Here is a 19,263-nt window from a genome sequence, read left to right on the forward strand (position 1 = left end):
TTTCTCATGTGTTCTGCTACAAATGTCTGTGTTCCTCAGGAGTGTGCCAGCGAAGGAGGAGAGTGCTGCAACACCTGCACGCTGACGGCGGGCTCCCAGTGCAGCAATGGGCTCTGCTGTCGGAAGTGCCGGGTAAGGGCAGTGTCCTGGCAGTAATGCAGGCACCCCAGCATCTGTAATTCTTGTCTCTTTTCTTAAAACAGGATGGAAAATGATTTGTCTGGGGCTTTTCGATATGCTTTAGGCTTGGCTTCTTCAGATTGAGAGTATGATCAAAAGTGGAGGAGAATCAAAGCCTCTGGTTTCACAATCAGGCTGAAATCCCATGAGGTTTCATTAAAAAACTTTGTTAATACATGCATAGGCTTACTCAGGGGTCACTCCCATAATGCCTGATGTGTTGTTCTCTGTGAGGCTGAATGGGAAAATTGTACCACAAATGGCCTGAGAGAAGGATGTGATAAAAAAGTCAAAACAGCTAGCAGCACTGTTCAGAAATGTTCATCTAAAAGACACCTGACTTCAACTTCAGTTAGGTCTGCCTACGTCTCCTTCTGTTTGCACTGACTGAAATCCCATTGAGTAAAACGAATCAAGACCTATGTAAACTATAAGTTATTCTTCCTGATACATCAGTAAATAGCAAAAAAATCTGGCCAGATCTTGGCTGTAAGAGAGCCCAGATAAATATGACTTCAAATAGTTGTTGATGCTCATTTAATAATAATGACAATTATTATTAATGGTGCTAACAGTGTGGTGGTGTACAATGTGTGATATTTTTATCTTAATCATTTGAAGGTTTCATTTCCTCAGGAGGAACATTATTAACTACAGACCACATTCTTGATTGTGCTCATCCTAATGGTAAAAAGAGAAAAAGCACAGATTAGACTGGAACAGATCACATTTGCCTAAGGACATTCCTTCTTTTTTAATGTAATCTAAAAAAATCAGCAGATTGCCAGTGTAGGTGAATTTTGTTCAAGTATCCAAGTCACACGGGCACCATATTAAAGAATCTCAGAAAAAGAAGTTCAGCTTTTGTGTACCTACATTATTTCTACAAATGAGATAAGGGCTTGTCTATGTAAAGAGTAGGGAGTGTGAGCAGAAAGGAAGAATTTTGTAAAACACATGTCCCTAGGAGATGTTAATCAGGACAACTCAAAGGACTTTTTACTAGCAGTTCCCAAACTTGAGATTATCTTTACCTGCTGTACTCTACCTGAAAGCAAGAGTGGAAGGGGCATTGCAAGCAAAACATGGGTATACATCCCAACATCTCATAGTATCTCTGACAGCATTGCTGTCTGCATCTTTCCAGAGACAAGTGGGGAAAACATAAACTTAAGGTTGAGAAAGTACTAGAGTCTTGTTTTTTGCACTGCCATATACTTGTTCACAACAGCCATGGAGTTAGCAGTTGTCCCAAACAAAATGTGTGCAGAAAGGCATGCAGCTGTAGAGTGAACTGGGTAGCACAGGCTGAAGAAGCCTTCCAGGCAAAGTAAGAGCTGAATTATGTCCATGACCAGAGGCACCAATGATTGCCCTAATGGGATGCCTTTCTGCTTTTACAGGTCAGTGGCACAGTCTTTAACCAGATTGTAAATGTGTATGTTAGGTCACTTGTTCATTTTTCATTGTTAAATCCCCAGTCAGTTAGAAACTGGTGTCAAATCCTACATCATTCTGTATATTTATGAATAATTTCTGTTCTACAACAGAGATGGGGCTTTGTAGTAGGCGTAATGATTACTCCTAGAGCATTTTGGTCTTCTGGGTCTAAAAGGAATTCACAAATATCAGGATCTCTCTCTGTTTTATAAAGAGGAACTGTGGAGGCCCTGGCCAGAATAATGGTACAAGCCCTGCAGTGTTGGTGTGACAGGACCCTGGGGCCCAGGACAGCTCTCATCCTGCTCATCCCCACACCTGGGGGTGAGTGATGCCCAGGGAGTGGTGCCACTCACACCAGCAAACAGCCTATGGCTCAGGTGGTGCGATGCCCACCCGAGGGATAGGAAAACCTTCCCCCCTCATTCAGAACCTATTTGGCATTCGTTATTTTTGTTAAAATGTGAAGAAAGTACTGCATTTAAGGCAAGACATGGAGAAACTAAGATACTGATTTTCTGTCCTTTTTCTTCAGTTTGAACCTAAGGGAGTTTTGTGCCGAGAAGCAGTGAATGATTGTGATATTGCAGAGAACTGCACGGGAAACTCCAGTCAGGTGATTTTTATATCTTATATCTCAGAGATGAAAAGCCTGTTGTATCTTGGTCACTATGAATGTTACTCTTTTGTATGTTATGATGTATAAAAATTGTTATTAAACCTGGTGTAAGCTTAGAAGAAAAATATGAAAATGAAATAATATCCCATATGGCACTTGCACACTTTGTTTACAAACATTTCTGAATGATCTATTAGTTATTTTCTCTCTCTATAGTGTTCTCCCAATATTCATAAAATGGATGGATATTCATGTGATAACAGGCAGGTAATTATCATTTCAATTTCTTTTATCTTCTTAATGCTTTTATGGACTATGTCTTATAGAATTTGGTTTGAGATCCTTGGAAGTCACCCGGGACAGTGTCATCTCATTCCTGGTTTTTGGGTGCTGGTCACATTTTGGAGCTAAGCATTTAAGTAGAATCGTATTACCTGACTTGCTAGAAAATATGGCAAGTCTGTATATTTTGAAAATGCTTTTTTTTGTTGTTCATTTGTTTGAAAAGCAAATTATTTGAAGTTGTTTGTATATATTTTCTTTTTAGGGCATTTGCTTTGGAGGAAGATGTAAAACCAGGGACCGACAGTGTAAATACATCTGGGGTGAAAGTGAGTAAATGTTGAAGTTTCTAAGTTGGTTTTCCTTCATGTGGCTTGAAAAATAATCTTTCCTGAGAAAAATTATGGGAAGATGCACGCTCAGAACCATTGCAAATATCCAGAACCGCATGTTGTAAACAGTATTGACTCCAGAACTCTGCTCCATTTTGATTTTTGCCCTTGAGTTTTAGTTTTTCTTTTGAGCAATTTTTGTACTCCTCAAACTTTAAACTTAATTTTTTTAATTTTATGCTGTTCATTTCTTAGTTACGTGATTTTTTGTTGATGTTCTAGTGCTGTCTACATCACCTAGTTCACCAGATAACACATGCCTTGCTCCTTTTTGTGGCATTAGCTGTTCATTAGGCAGACCTGTGGCCTATTTTGGAATATAGGAAAGGTCAAAGAAATTGCAATGGACACTCAGTAAGAAGAGCACAGTCCAGCACGTGGACTGCATGTCTCTCTTTGAAGACAAGGCTTCCTGAAATTATGCTTGCTGGCTGCAGAGAGTACTTTTGTTGGGCAAAGTATGTATTTAGCCATCATTCAGTTGAAGCTTTGAAAGTTCAAAAGAACTTGCATATGTACAAGAGCCACACACACAAGTAGGGAAAAACATGTGATTCTTTTGGTCTGGATGATAAAAGTGTATCATCTCATCAAGCACAGCATATCTGTAGTTATTTTCCCGTTGCTGTTGTAGATATTTTCTACTGCCTTATGTCTGATGGGCAATGTTCTAACTGCGAGAGAGGTTTGATCATTTTATGATTGGAAAATAAGGAATCAGGTTGCACTGCAGTACGAAAAGGTGCCATTTTCATGCTTAGCTGTGTTGAAAGCATACAGGAATTTCTGTGTGGTCACATTTAATACCTATCTTGGATATCGGATATGTTACACATTTATATTAATAGCACACAGACTACAGCAGTTTCAGTGACACGTTTACACAGAACCTTTGGAAGGATGAAAGCACTTTGAATGGCTTCATTATGTTGGGAAATTATAGGCATCCAAGCAATGCTGAAGATGAGTTCCTTATGCGAGGCACAGAAAGTTGAGAGTTTAAATTTGTTTTAGAGTTTGGCTCAAAAGGATTGATAGCTTTGGAAAGCCTATGCAAAACAGCAGGATTACTTGGATAGTAATATACTTGGATAATAATTCACCTGTAGGTTTCATGTGAGCAACTGCCTCCTGAACACCTGGCATGTCCTATAAGGATATTAAACTGTTGGTATTTGTGCTGAATGTGGTGCTTCCAGAGCAAGCTTTGCTGGTTAGCTTTGATAAAAAGAGATGCAGAACTCCTTCTCCCTCCACCTCCCTCTTCTTCTCTCCCCTCATTTTGTTTTTTTCTCCTCTTTTCCAGCTCTTGATTTAGTTTTGATTACCTTACTTGTATTAGACTGAAGTCTTAGATTTAACTTCTCATTAACAACCCAGGGAGTCTATAATGACATTTATTGATTCATTTCAGTGGTGTCTGGGCGGTTTGGGCCAATAAAATTGGTCAATCTGAATAAAAATTTTAAAAGAATCCTGTCAACAGTTCTCAGTTCTCATTAAGAATGTCTTGCAGAGTTCCACAGCCCACCTGCAGACCATGATACTGCACTTGACAGATTGGGAAGCTCTGCTTACTAACATGGTGCATCCCTGTTTCCCAGGACTTGGCTTTTCAAAGTCTTCATCATCTAAGAAGAGATTTGTTTCTATTTTCAGAAGTGTCAGCTGCTGACAGGTACTGCTACGAGAAGCTGAATATTGAAGGGACTGAGAAAGGAAACTGTGGAAGAGACAAGGACTCTTGGATACAGTGCAATAAACAGTAAGTTAATCCATTTAAAAACAGCTGGTGTGGGATTTTTATCCCTTCTCCAGTTCCCAAGGTAGCATGAAGATGCTTAAAAAGCTTCTGTATAGAAATGTGTCGTTTTTTCATTCTAATTCTGCTTACAGGTCCTTTCCCAGCTCTCTGTGCAGATGTGGTAGCCTTATTTTGTTCCTTTACAAACTCATAAGTGAAAAATATGCAGTAACATGAGAAAGGCCTGACCCTCCTAGTTTGACAATGTACAAGTCCCTGCACACAAGTTTAAAGTCCCTTTGACTGTTGTGTCTCTAATTCCTTTACATATGTTAGATGTTTGTCTGAAGACAGCATCTACTGCTTCTCCATGGGACAGCTGTTGTACCTTAAAAGGATATTAAATCAATTTGATGTGGTTTGTTCTTGACAGTTCTTCATTTGCAGAGCATTGTTGATAATACATCACAAAAAAGCCTCATTCTCAGGAGAATAATTTTTGTGGGAAATAGGACATTATTTATGGCAGTTCTGTCAGTGAGAAAAAAGCAAAGAATAACAAATATGTTGCAAAGCAAGTGAAGAAAAACACGTTTTTTGATCATGCATTTTTCTTGAATTTTCTTTTTGGTGAGTATCTGTTTATTCTCTCAATGCAGGGATGTGCTTTGTGGATACCTTCTGTGCTCAAATATATCTAGTGTGCCCAGACTTGGAGAACTTGAAGGTGAAATCACCTCATCAGTCTTGCAGTTTGGAAAAGTCTACACTTGCAGGTAACTGGAAATCCTGAAAATAGGACAGTCGATATCCATCTTGCATGGAAAAGCAGCTTTCTCACTCTGAAGTGGAGAACTGTTTCCATTAAAAAAAAAAAAAAGGTGTCCCATTAAGAAGCAATCATTATTCAGCTCAAACTTAGTTAACCTTCTGAAACTTGACTGTGTATGGAGAGCACAGCTGTTTTGCAGACCCCTTTGTATAGTTGTCAGTTTTGCCAATAGAAACATAATGCTCTTCTCTGGCCTCTTGAAACTACATTCTTTGATGTTTGTAGTGTGCTTAATTTACTGAAAATACTTAGACATTCACTGCACTGCTAAAGCTAACTGGCAGTTTAATGTGTTGCCATATGTTAGTTTAATCCCAGTTATAGACCTGGTGTGTTCTCACAGCGAGATGAAATAAAGTCCTGCATAACTACATTCAATGCTTTATACAACACAAGCTCTTATGCAAGAAAACATGTTGTTTTCATTGTTATATTTCTTTGCTGTAGATATACTCCATTTTGGTTTGTTTTACATTAGGGCTGGTGAGATAAATTAGCCAATGCTTACTCTTTCCTTGTCCTGTGCATTACATAATGCAGACAAAAATGAAGGTAGCAGCCCAGAGCGTGGTTTCTCAGGTGTCTGGTGAAAGCACAAGTCTCTGGTGTCCTCCTGCTTGTTTTGTAGTGGTGGGCATGTGAAGCTGGATGAGGAGACAGACCTGGGCTATGTGGAGAACGGGACACCGTGTGGGCCAAACATGGTGTGCCTTGACCATCGCTGCCTTCCCATCGAATCCTTCAACTTCAGCACCTGCCCAGGCACCACAGATACCCAGATCTGTTCAGGACACGGTGTATGTTCTCATACTCTTCACTCCCTTCTTCCATTCTGGCTGAGTATATAGTATTGTGTAGTAGACTAGCTAGACCTTGCAGGAAGCCAGCAGCGTGACTCTAGAAGTCTTTATACTGTAGGAGGCATATCAGTGAATATAATGTGTTGCAGTCAAAGCATCCTAAACTATGAATCACAGTAAGTAGGTATTAATTTTACAAGAATCTTACCAGCCATCACTTCAGCTAACTTGATTGTTATTTCCTCATGCAACATTCAGAAAGATATTAAGGTTTTATTGCCCATTTCTGTGAAAGATGGGGCTCTGTTCTTCCAAACGCCCTTTTTAATTACCTCTGTTGTGTCAACAGCCAGGAAAATTCGTAAAGTCATTGGATTTTGTTGGCTGAGAGAAAAGAGAGCAATGACCTGGCTCCTGCTTCTCAAGGCCATCTTCTTTGTTTGGTGCAGAGCCTATGGCTTTGCTGTGGCCCTGGCAAATCCCTTTGTCCCTCACACAGTTTGAAAGAGTGTCCAGGTCACTATGGCTTGGCTGAGATCAAAGGAATTGTTCTCTCATAATGCCTTTTGTCTCCTGCGCTGCATGAAAACTCCCTTTCTTATCTGAAATTAACCACTTCTTCATGTAAAAAAAAAAAAATTGAGTCTGCTATAGCCGTTGTAGATGGCTCTATTAAATATACGTTAAATTGAAAATATATTAATGTACTCAGTATATTCTGTTATGTGATATATTACATAATATATTACAATATAATACATATATAAAGTATAATGATGCATTTATTATATTTGTATCTAATATATAAATTAAAAATTGCTGTATATTAAAAACATTTTGCAAAATTTTGCAGGCAGTTAAAGTTAGTGCTATCTAGATTTATTTTATTATTTTATTCCAAATGACGCTTTTGGCTGCAGGTTTGTAGCAATGAAATAAAGTGCGTCTGTGACCGATTCTGGGGAGGAGATGACTGCAGTACTCGCATCAAAGATGATGTATTTTTTTATAAAGATGCCATCAACAGAGGTGTGTAGTTATTTTTTTTTTTTTTACCAATAATTGGTAAAGCTTGGATTTGGGGAAGTTTCAGTAAGCAAAACTAGCTCTCCTACTCTTTCAGCTAGCATGTAAGATGATGCACTGGTAGGAGCCTTGTTCCCTTCCTTCCTTGTTCAGCAGAAGCACACATTGTCAGTGCCATTTATGACTATTTGGTGCAGCACTTGTGACTGTTACCAGTGCATCTAATTGTACCTTGCTTGCCACAGGCATTTCAGTGGCCTTATTAAGTGCATTGATAGTTTGGGACAAACAAAAAGTTACTAGTTCTTGTATCTTTGTGGAAAGGTGTAGTTACTTACATGTTTCCACTTTGTTTCCACAGTGTTTTGTTACTTGGCAAATATGCAGAATGTTGACACACAAATTTTAGTCTTTTACATTTTTTTTTTTTGAGTGAAAGTTTTATTCCTCTTCAGGCTTGCATAGAAGAGGAAGATATGCTGGGGAAAAATGAGGGTGCAAATGTTTTATATATTTGTTAGAAATCTCTGTGTGGGGCAGTTTTACTATCTTCCAGAATGTCATTTCTGGTCTTTTTTAGGTTATTCAGCAATGGAAAGGTTTTAAACAAAGAAAAAAAGCTCCTTTTATTCCAGCGTTAGCCTTTGTTTATAGGACAGGTAATATGGTTGTAAGTCACAGTAGTTTAATATTGATGACATTATATTGGTGGCAAGCATTCAGTTACGTGAAGCAGACAGAGGTCAAAGTTTGATGTACAAACAATCTTTTTATGTCCATGCTATACTTCAAGATTGTATCGCTGGTTACAATTAGTCATCCTAGTGCAAGTTGTTCAAGCACGTTTTTGAAAGATGGTGAATTTACTGCTCTTGTGTATTTTGTCCTGAAACTGCATATTTTTCCTCTTTCTTGTGTTTCTAGGTGTTGTTAGCACAAACATAATAATAGGGGCTATTGCTGGCACCATTTTAGTGTTGGCTCTCGTTTTAGGAATAACTGCTTGGGGTTACAAGTAAGTAAATTTTATTCTTCTTAATGTAGTTAAAATATGCTTATTTAGTCTGATAACTGGCTACATTATGATAGGAACAATTCAAATGTATTTCTAAAGAAATCCAAATTTGATTATATTTGTGCAGTATCATTTTTATACTGTTAGCATTTCTCAAAGAATTCTTATATGTATATGTGATTTTGCTTTTGGAGGTCTTGATCCAGGTTTGAAAGATATTTCTTTCTTTTATTATTGTAAATGGCCAGATTGTAATTTTACTGTATCTAACACAGGAAATACCAGAGTACAGTCTGATTCATTTACAAATCTTTCCTAACAACAAAATACATTTAGAAAGATTTGCCTTCAGACAGTAAAGCTGTCCATGTATACCTGCATACTGATAACGTAATCATATTTCTTTCTCTTCTCTTTTTATGGGAAGAAACTATAGAAGACAGAGGTATGTGATAAAAGTAATGGAATGTATCCCTGGAAAATTCTGAAAATAGCTTTTCTTGCTCATTTACATGCTACAAAGAAAATATAGGGGTGATGAATTATCATATTTTAAAAAATATTTGCTTACATATATAAAATTGGTATTGATTCTATACGCATTGCTTGAAATCTCAATTTCACTGGACTCATTAGCAAAAGTAATGTTTGCTTCTTAGAGCATTTTAGGAAAACAGGAGAGTATTTCCAGTAAAAGACTGAAAATCTGCTATTAGGGATGAAATTGTCCTTGAGAGGCTGAGAATTGAATAATTAATATTCACACGATGTTCAGGAGCCTTCTGAGACAAATTCATTTCCAGAGCTTCTTTGCAGTTAATGCAAAGTACAATGCAATTAAATTGGTGTGCGAAAGGAGGGCCCATTCCCTCCAGCCACCCTGCTGAAGTATTTGTAGCCAAATCATGTCACCAGCTTCAGCAGAGGCCTCAGCTTTCACACTTTCAAGTGGGTGGCCAAAACCCAAACAGTGATTCTGAGTTCAGCTCCCAGAAGACCACCATCATCTGCTTGGCAAAACAATATGGGAAGGAGATCTGCTGCCACTCACAGGCCCCTGCAGATGGGACAGTTTCTCAAATTCTCCTGTTTTCTGCCCATATTACCAGCCCCTGATCCAAGCTGTTGCTTTGTGTGTTGCTGCTACCTGTTGTGCTTGTTCTCCACATCCTCTGCCTGTGTAGTGCTTTCTCTGCCAGGCTCAAAATACTTGCAAAACACAGAAAAGCTCTGCCAAGTGCTGGTTAATTTATGTTGTACACAATGAGGTCAGAGTGGAGACAGTACAGTGACTAGAAGAAGTCAAAGCAAGCATGACTGGCAGGTAGGAAATGTCACTAGGCACAAGGAAGGAAGAATTTTGGCGTTTGGTGGTGCTGAGTGCTGCACGTTGCATTCACAAACACATACGTAGCCCTTGAGTTACTCTGTGCATGTCAATGTTGGCAGAGGACAGAGCAGTGGGAACCTCAAAGTATTGAAAGAGTCTACCCCTTGTGCAACAGCACTGGGACACTAGAGAATCTAATGTTTTTCAAATTTGCAAAGGGTGTGGTCAGTTTGCAGCTGAGTCTGTAGGCATGGACAGAGAGAAACCAGCATAAGTTGCAGCTTTTGGAGGTGATGGAGGGATGGAGATACTTCATGACAAAAATGAAGCTTGTAGAACTATTCTGTGGAACTATCCTAAATAGAATCATTTTGGATATGTACACAGAGTGCTCCACAAGTGTTAAAAACAGACATCTACCACAATGTCTTTTTCTTAATTGTTTATGATTAGTCCTTAAATAAAGATGAAAACAAGTCATTGAGATCTTTTTAAGCATTACCTGAGGAATAGTATTTTGTAGTGCTAAGTGAAACAAGAACTGGCAAGTAACAAAACGAGTGAAGTAGCAAGGATTCTGTCAGCTGGGATAAGGTGGCTCTATGGGAGCAGCCATTTCTGACCAGGCAGTGAGAGGGCACTCTGCTAGAGGAGCCCTGGGGAGCAGAACTGGGCAAACTGCGTCAGTACTGAAAAGATGTAGTGACTGAGGAATGGGAACTCAAGAGCTGTTAGAGAAATAACGTGCAAGTACTGTGCTACATTAGTGATTTATGCATCACCTAATTACATATTTCAAATACTTCAGAACCATTACAAATTCAAATCTAGAATGAACAGAGCCCAGTTCCAGTCTGGAGTTGGACATAACCTAAGTATGAATCAATCTTCTGATAAATATGCATCTTGATAGGGGAAAACTGAAGCCAAGAGTCCTTGGACAGTGCAGGGATAATTAAACTGCTGGTATTATGATGTAGCCAGCTTTCAGATGAGCAATTTGTATTTTCTGGCTTGGTGGAAGTGTAACTGAAATATTTAGATAGGAGTTTTTCAGCTGGCAATGAATTTCTTACCTGAACAAGAGTGGCATAACTTGATTAAGACTTCCTAATGCATAGCTTTGTGCACCAAAACCACACTTCTGGCACTAGAAAAAGATGAACTGTTCTCAAATTTGTGTAGCATTACTTTTATGTGTCTTGGCAGACTGAATCTGTTGTGGTGATCAGGGTTGGCTGAGAAGCTCTGACACTGACATTAATTCCCCTGCACATAAGGATAATTAATAAACCCGAGGTCTTTCTCCTCCTGAAGTTTAAACAACTCATTATTGTTATTTTTGAATTCAGTACCAATCACAAAAAATGAACAGAAAGCATCTATCTCGGTAATCATCCAGAGGGAAAAATGCATTCACTTTTCCTGAACTCCCCTTTGACCCAGGCATGCGTTCAGCCAGGGGTGCCTTTCACAACCTGCACAGAGAGCCCCTGAAGTGTCTGAGCCTAGGTATCCAACATCCCAAGAACCACCAACTTTACAAACGGTGATCAGAGTTTATCAGTGAAATGCTTCTTGCTTTTCCCTCCCAAAACCACATCATCCCCTTTCCTGAACTATCAGAAATAGGCAGGAGTTTTCTCTTGGGTAGTTGAATTACTCCTTATAGATTGAATGTGTGTGTTTAACAGGTTTCCTCAAGGATCGTGGTCCTTGCCTCTTTCCTTAAAACTAATATTTGTGTATGTGTGTGTGTGTACTCTTGCCTGCCATATTCTCTGACTCCGATGTTTGTTATGCTACAGACAAATACCCCAGGGAGATTATGTAAAAAAGCCCGGAGAGGCCGACTCTTTTTATAGCGACATGCCTCCTGGAGTCAGCACAAACTCTGCATCTAGTTCTAAGAAGAGGTCTGCTTTTCTGTCGCATTTTCAGATTTCTACCTGTTCCATCACCCATTATTCCATTAGTCAGAACATTTCATTGTTTTGCAGCAGGTTTGATTCTTTCTTCTTTCTTTGTGGAATGTTACGGTTAGCATCCTTTGTGCTTTGATTACTGATTTTTCTCACATGTCCTGAGCTACCAATTATTACAATTAGACCAGAATAAACATGTTTTCCGATGGAAACCAAGTTTGGGCAATCCAATTTTCATCATTTTCCTGCTTGAAAATTGCTTTCAAGTAGACTATCATAATAACTGCTGAATAAAAAATATTTAAGTTAAAAAAACCCACATTTTTATCATCTTCATCATGTAATCAAAGAAAAGGAACACTGTTTTGCTTCAGTAATAAATATAAATTGTTTTTATACCTTTATTTATTGGTATCATTAATTCACTAAGTTGACCTAGACTTCTGGACAGTATCCTTGCTGTCTCATAGTAAGGATGACGGTACTTGCATTTTATTCCACTTTCACTTATTGGACTAATGTACTAAATGGCTGCCAAGTGTTATCTTAAAAAATGATTCTGCAAAGGCTTTCTGTAGTTTCTTGCTTGCTGTTATGAGTAACCAAAGAGAGCATTAGATTTTGCCCTTGTTCAGATCGCACTTATTCTGCTATTGCTCTGATTATTTACAAAAGAAAATAAGTATTTAAAAACAGAAAATTCACTGAAAAACATTGTGAGTCCTCTGTAATTGCTGAGGTCCTGAGGTTATGATGTTTCAAGTCCCTCTGTAGTCAGAGATGCTTTAATTAAGAAAATCTTCAGCTAGCACTCTAAAACAATTTACAAGAAGCTGTGAATGTCATTGAAGGGATAGACACTCTTGAACTGCTTCAGAAGGAAGCTGCAATCTCAGTTCTTGTCTCAGTGAGCAGTCAGTAGCTGTGCAGTTGACAAAGCCATTCTCTTCGTGGTATTTTTGAAGAAAGTAAAGAGAAATATATGGAAAAGGGCACATTTGCAGTGTCATTGGGTATACCAGCTTGTTACGATATGCAACTTCATTCAATCTGGTCTAGTAAATGTTATGTAGTAAAACAGTGGTAGTATGTAATTAATTATTTCCAATTTTTAAATTCAGCTTTTTAGATTAATGAGTTGTTACTCGTTTCCAGGAGCAGAAGTTAATTTTAAATGATACAGTGCTTGTGTTGGAGAATCTTTTCTTGTGTGGGTAACATTTAGAAATTAAGTCTTGGAGAAGCAAATTTTCATAGGTTTGCGTAAGCAGGTTTGCATTCCACTTAAGAAAAATATTTGTTTTTAAATGAATGTCATTCAAGGTGTTTCTTTCTTTGTCCTGTAGCTGTGTTTCATACTTCATTTCTTTCACGTGTTTCTATTTGTTATTTGTTTTGAAAAGCTAATGATTTTTAAGGTCTGTCTGTACTAGAGTGTTTTTTTTTTGTTGCCTGCCACCAGTTCAGCTACATTGTGCCGCTGCTGAGTCTAAAAAAGAAAGTCTGACAAATATTCCATTAACATTGTGCTAGACCTGTCCCAGCCCTCCCATTTCAATGCCCAGGGACTATTTCCTACCTTTCAAGTGGCCTGTAATTTGCTCTGGGTGGAAACATCGATCACATCTCTTCACAGGTGTTCAAGTGACTGGGATATTGGCCACCTGGGCTTCTCCTTGCTGGAAAACCCTGTGAAGTGTTAGTATTCACTGACGTTTGAAGATTAAGACATAAATTTATAATAATTCTTGTTGTGAAGTAGCAAACACCAAAGGCAGTACCTAGCAAGCCATTCCTGGGCCCGAAGATAGATGATTAGGAGGAGAAAATGGTTACCAAATCTCTCAGTGGATCTGTCAGTTCTCAGGCCTTCCATATTTCATATAAGTTTGAATTAATAAAGAATTAATAAAGCCCTGGGCTTACTTCAGTGTGGCTGTGATTAGCCTTATCTTCTGGAAACTGAAGAGCATCTGTCAGATGCCCGCGCTGCAAGGAGAGCAGAGGTGGAAAAACTCAAGAGTGTTCAGAGTTTTACAAAGCACAGAAATACATCCTGTAAGCAAAACTTCTTCCTAAGAAATAAGCCATCTGTTTTGACCAGTTTTGCTAGTGCAGACAGACCTTAGGCTGTGTTATGGCACTGACTTTGTCAATGTGGCTGTCTCCGAACAGCTGAGCTAGTATTTGTGTTGAGGCAACACCTGTAACAATAACTGCATCTGAGCCCTCCTATTCCAGGTCAAATGGATTATCTCATTCCTGGAGTGAAAGGATCCCAGACACAAAGCATATTTCAGACATTTGTGAGAATGGAAGGCCTAGGAGTAATTCTTGGCAAGGTAAGTGTGAACCTTTGTACTGGTCACAGTGGAAACCAACCTCTGTGCCATTGCTGCTCTCTGAATGCTTATGTAATCTTAGGAGAGCAGCATGACTCCTTAAAATTCTGCCTATTGTTAACTTGGAGTTAGGATTTAACAGTGCCCCACACAACCGTTATCACATAGAAATTAGATTTAATTTCTCCAGTGTGAGTCAACATGAGATCAAGATGTCCATTCACTTTTGGCAGCGTCTTTGATTATATCATGCAGTATTTTTTTTTAAGTGATTTTTTCAACTGAATGCTGAAACTGAATAGTTTTTGGCTCTGTACAGTTGCAGCAGAAAGTAGTGGAAGATCACCTACGTGTCACGTTTTCCTGGTCTGATGTAATTCAAAAGAGACTGACCTATGGCTTTTAAATGGTCATAGCTAGTGACTTGTTGGGGATGAAAAGAGAATATACAGTTTGGAGTGGAACACACATCAATTTCAAGATGTTTTACCATCTGTCTTTATCCTTTGATTTCTTTCAGGTAATATAGGAGGAAACAGAAAGAAAGTCAGAGGCAAAAGATTTAGGCCACGGTCTAATTCAACTGAGTAAGTCTGAATTTACAACAGCAAAGCCAAAAAGTACAGTTTTCATACTTCTGTTTTGTAGACCAAGACTAAGAATACTGAAAAGTAGACAGCAGCATTTTTGCCCTGTGGCCCATTCTGATTGCTGACTGATAATGGCTGATCTGGTAATGGTTTGGCTAATGTATTTCAACCTCTTTTTTTTGTATTCTTTAAAAAATTAACTATCAATTTTCTTTTTTATGTAGGCATCCTCACAGTCGTTCCCATAGCAATTCCCAATGATGGTGTCAGCCTGCACCATCACTACAGCCTTTTATCTACAGTAAACTGCCATTGCTGAGTGTATCCTGGTTCAATATTGAATTTCTGATAACGCATTTCCTGCCCTTGTCTTCACCTTGGGTTGGACCATTGCAGAGTTAGCGATTTGTATCTCTGCGAACCTGCCCGGAGGCTTTAGGGGAAGTATCTGCTCTAAGAGTATCCTGTAGTTCATTGTTGTAAACTAGCAAAACCTGAAAGAGCCAATCTTGAGTAAGCTCTGGCAGTCCTTACCAAGTGACTGATCTTCAGACCCCTACAGCGTGAGTTATAGGTGTATTCTATATTGATGTGGTAGTTACATTTACTGAAGAGCCCATGAATGCAGTGCTTCCCACAGGGAAAGAGCCTTTTACTTAATCCTGCTGGCTCAGGCTTCTTTCTGATTGAATGGGGAATGGCTGGAAACATAATCTCTAGGCGTGTCAAGCACTGGCCTGCTTTTACAGCATTTGTGCCCCACAGGAATGACCCCTACATGATCATGATGACAATGACAGTGCCCTTTCTCACATCAGTAGTACTAACTTTGCACCTGTATGGGCAAGCGGGCTTGATACCAACCCTGCTGGAACTAATACCGCTATCACCTCTCTGAGCCCTGCTTTCTGCAGTTTGGGGATTTAAGTTTGTTCTGAAACTTTTCTTCCACCTGCAGTGAACTTCCTTGAGTCAAGTAGGCTTAGAAGCATTCATGGAGAAGACTCTTGTCTTTCAAATTACAGAAGTAATAGTTGGATGCACAAAGTAATTATGACATTGCAGGGCCAAAATGGTCACATGGAACTAGAAATATAGAAATATTAGCCCCAGGCACTTTGGAGGAGTTTATCAAGTGCCCCTGTGCTCTTGGTCTTAGTGCTGATAAGCCCTTAAAGGAATGCCATCTTCCAGGTTTTCTTTTCTCCTTGCGAAAGATAGTTTGATAGAAGTGAAATTAGTCTGACCAAAATGAGGTTGCAAGCTCTTCTTCAGAAGCTTGTCCTGTGCTTTTCTTCATTTTCTAATTGAATTCTCAAACAAGACTGATAAAACCAATATGGTTAAATTAATTATGTCATTATTCCATCACTCAGCAGCGGTGCAACTGAAGCTGGATTTGATCCATAAAGAATGAGACCAGAGCAGCTCTTTTTATCCCAGAGTGAACAAAATTGTGTGGGAAGAATATTGTTTTCAGTAAAAGTAAAAAAACCCTTTAATGAACATATTTTTTCCTCTGTGCTGCACAGCTGCTATACATTTTCTCCAAGATCTTTAGAACACAAAATAATCAGGTAGACAGAGAGTGTGTGAGTTAGAAATCTTCTTCCCAGTGCTGTACTTTTTTTTCAAAGGTGCCCCTGAATTCTCACCTAAATCTCAGCTGTCCTTCCTGCTTCTCTCTTTGTCTCTCACCCCAGCAGCAGCCCTGGTGCTTCCTGAGCTAGACATGCAGCACTGCATGTTCTGTCCTGCAGAGACCTGCTGGCAGGAGAGTGCTCCTTCTGATGGGGCCTATCCTGGATTGCATGAGACTGTCTGAGTCTCCTTGGCAAGCCTGTCACCTGCAGAAAGTTCTCACTGCACCAGCGATGCGCTGTGAGATTCGGTGGGGAATGGAGAGAGAGAACTGCCCAGGGCACACAGTGGTCTGGTCAGGGAGATAACGTGCTGTGAGAGAAGGGAAAATTGACAGAGAATGGTCTAACAATGGCCAACTTTTCATCAAAATAAAAAGTGATGCCAGCTGCTTTGAGAATGCCTCAGAATATGTGGTGGCTTTTCCCAGACAAATTTACCTTCTTACCTTCTCTGGGAAACACAGGATAATCTTAAAATCTGTTCTGAAACAGAAAGCCCACCTATGTGACCCCTGCAAGTCCAAAGAAACTGTCTCTTGCTGAGACAGAAAAAAAAGGGAGGAATGCTGTTGTTCTCTTGTTAGTATCAGAGACAAATAGATCACCCACTAGAAGACTGCATTCATTTGTGCCATACCTTGTTCAGAATTATTTTTTTTTATGTTCAGGTGCAGAGTAATACGCTTGTCTACAAAAGTATCTGACATACTCATCAGTCTGCAGCAATTGCACGTACTGTGCATAAGGCTTTTTTGTATCCAGCACCAGATAACAGAGAATTGTGCCACAGGTCATTTAAATGGTGTTTTTTAAGCACTGAGCTAGGTCTGGGCTGTGCAGCCCTCATGAACAGCACTGACAGAGGGGCTGCATGGGGCGGTTCCTGAAACAGGTCCTGATCACACCTCTGTGCATCCCTTCGTGCATCTGCTGGGAGTATCGCTCTGTGGAGACTGCTGAAGCTCTTTTGGGTTATATTAAGTAGTTTCTAGGTGTTTTAAAACAAAATTCATCTTTATTAAAGGCAAGTGGTTCGGTTCATACAGAAGCAATGCCAACAGGCTAAATGTTTCTGCAGCTTTTCCACAAATGAGGTTGATGAAATGGCCTGATAAAACCGATGTTCTATTAAATTCGAGTTATTCAAGAAAGATGACGAAAATTTTCTGAATAAGCTGTAATTTAACCGGGAGCTTGTGTTAAAACAGGTCCCAGGAAATGTGTGCTTTGCCAAATAGCAGTTATGCTCTCTGTTAGTTTGCACTGCTTTTCCTATAAGCATTTATCTTCCTCGTTGTTATAACTGATGCAAACATCTTTGGCTTAGACTCTCTATTATATATTGTGTTTTTGCAGCAGGGTAACCCATGCATCTGAGCCTGGGCTTTCTCTCGCCCACCCAACCCCGTCCCAAGGCATAAGCCCAGAGAGCTCTGACCCCCCCCAAACAGGGAGCCAGGATCACAGGTCAGTCTCACCTGCCCCTGCGCTCTGGGCTGCCATTCTACCCCCTGACAGTCCCTTTCCCTCAGTATCCCCCAGTGCCACTGCGCCGAGACGCGGTGACTGCTTGGAGGTGCTCCTGCTGCCGCCGCGCTAGCTGGCCTTCCTCCTCCCAGCCCGAGGGTACCAGTATCCCCAGCCCAGGTCTTTGCACTGTTGCATGTTGTGCTGCAAGCCAAATGGAGCCGTTGGTTGAGCTGTAGGCTTATGTGTAAGAACACCTTGGTTTTCAAGGGGAATTTCTCACTCAAGGAAACACGGATTCTGGCCCTCACAAATGATGTGGCTGTGAAGATCAGCCTGAGAGCTTACTAAGGGGATCATTTAGTGGTCTGTGAGTTATCTGAGTTCTGCACTTCTGTAACAGGTGGATTGGGGTGGTGAGCGATGGCCTATGGTACAGCTGGAACAGGGAACCCTGCCACACGGCGGTGCGACTGCTGCATGCTTTGATACCACCTTACACTTGGTTTTGTAATGCAGGGAGCCAGACTGGGAGTGTTTCATGGTTACCAGAACCTTTCAAATGAAAAAATCAAGTCAAAAATACTGCAGCGATGTCTGATTTCCAAGAACATATGTAGTTGCACATAGTTAATGCTGAAACCCAAACTGATTAGTTCCTGATGATGCTGGTGTCAGCCTGTGGCTCCACTTGCAGTTCTTCTCGTGCTGTGCTATCTTTTTTGTCATTTTCTTTCCCTAAGAGCCAAAGCTGAAAAGCATGAAGCACTCCTGATTCCTTATCAGTAAGCGAGCTGAGGAAGCTACTTAGAAGCGAGCACTTGTGGCTGAGGGCGAGAACATTCCGAAAGCTGTGGCTGCGCTTGTGCAGGGCGGGGAGAAGTTCCGGAGCCAAAAAGGAGGCTTAAGCACTCAAAAAGTGCTGCTGCTTTTGTCTCTGCTGTGGTCTGAAATATGGGCAGGGTTAAAGGGCATGGTCTGGCCCCACCAAAACCCACCTGAGCAGTCCCTTGTCAGGCCCGTTCCCATGTGCGAGATCAATGGAATCCCTTTCATAAGGATGGTGAGAACTGACCCCAGGTACCAAAACTAACTTTAAAAGATTTTTTTTTTCCCTTTTCCCTTGGTTACAAGCTACCTCCTATTTCAGAGTGTGCTAATCTCTATTAAATGAAGGTGGTGGTTACAAATAATTGTGAAACTGTTGCCATTCTTATACATCAAAACCAGATTTAAATTGGACCAGACAGGTTGCTGCTTCTACGCTGCCCTTCTTTTCTTAACATGACAAAGGGGGAGGAATTCCCTTGACTTGGTACTGGGGGCTAACAGAAACCAGTCAAAAAAAAGTTTTTTTCTTCATTAGTAACATTACTGTCAACTAATTAAACACCATTTTTATTTCTAGTTTTCATGTAACTAATATGAGTATGCAGCTCAGATTTTTTTCCTAAAAAGGGTGGTTTTGGTATCAAGGTTGCTTCTGTAAGATGTGAGATAGCCCTGCAGCCCACCTCCTTGAAAGCTTCTTGTGGTCCTACCACAGGAAACAATCATAAAATTAGAGGTTTATTTGCACATAACTGCAAAAACTGTCATTGCATTGGCAACCAATTCAAGCCTTTCAACACACTGA

General features: G+C 40.0%; 1 protein-coding gene across 10 annotated transcripts in view; it reads left to right on the top strand.

Annotated features, from left to right (window-relative positions):
• The window catches only part of ADAM22 (ADAM metallopeptidase domain 22), a 111,520-nt gene that overhangs the window by 79,577 nt on the left and 12,680 nt on the right, over positions 1 to 19,263 (top strand). For 2 of the 10 annotated variants that reach the window (XM_021387279.1, XM_021387282.1), the window contains exons 14-26: positions 40 to 132; positions 2,156 to 2,236; positions 2,456 to 2,506; positions 2,787 to 2,850; positions 4,573 to 4,678; positions 5,317 to 5,433; positions 6,118 to 6,286; positions 7,210 to 7,318; positions 8,240 to 8,330; positions 8,758 to 8,775; positions 11,469 to 11,663; positions 13,827 to 13,927; positions 14,448 to 14,514. In XM_021387279.1, the coding sequence (XP_021242954.1) occupies positions 40 to 132; positions 2,156 to 2,236; positions 2,456 to 2,506; positions 2,787 to 2,850; positions 4,573 to 4,678; positions 5,317 to 5,433; positions 6,118 to 6,286; positions 7,210 to 7,318; positions 8,240 to 8,330; positions 8,758 to 8,775; positions 11,469 to 11,663; positions 13,827 to 13,927; positions 14,448 to 14,514 (1,262 nt within the window). Of the gene's footprint in view, positions 1 to 39; positions 133 to 2,155; positions 2,237 to 2,455; positions 2,507 to 2,786; positions 2,851 to 4,572; positions 4,679 to 5,316; positions 5,434 to 6,117; positions 6,287 to 7,209; positions 7,319 to 8,239; positions 8,331 to 8,757; positions 8,776 to 11,468; positions 11,664 to 13,826; positions 13,928 to 14,447; positions 14,515 to 17,516; positions 18,703 to 19,263 lie in introns of those variants that run through there. The other 8 variants (XM_021387286.1, XM_021387288.1, XM_021387278.1 and 5 more) reach the window with 7 other exon arrangements.

Source organism: Numida meleagris, chromosome 2 (genome assembly GCF_002078875.1).
Source record: "Numida meleagris isolate 19003 breed g44 Domestic line chromosome 2, NumMel1.0, whole genome shotgun sequence".
Classification (NCBI taxonomy): Eukaryota; Metazoa; Chordata; class Aves; order Galliformes; family Numididae; genus Numida; species Numida meleagris.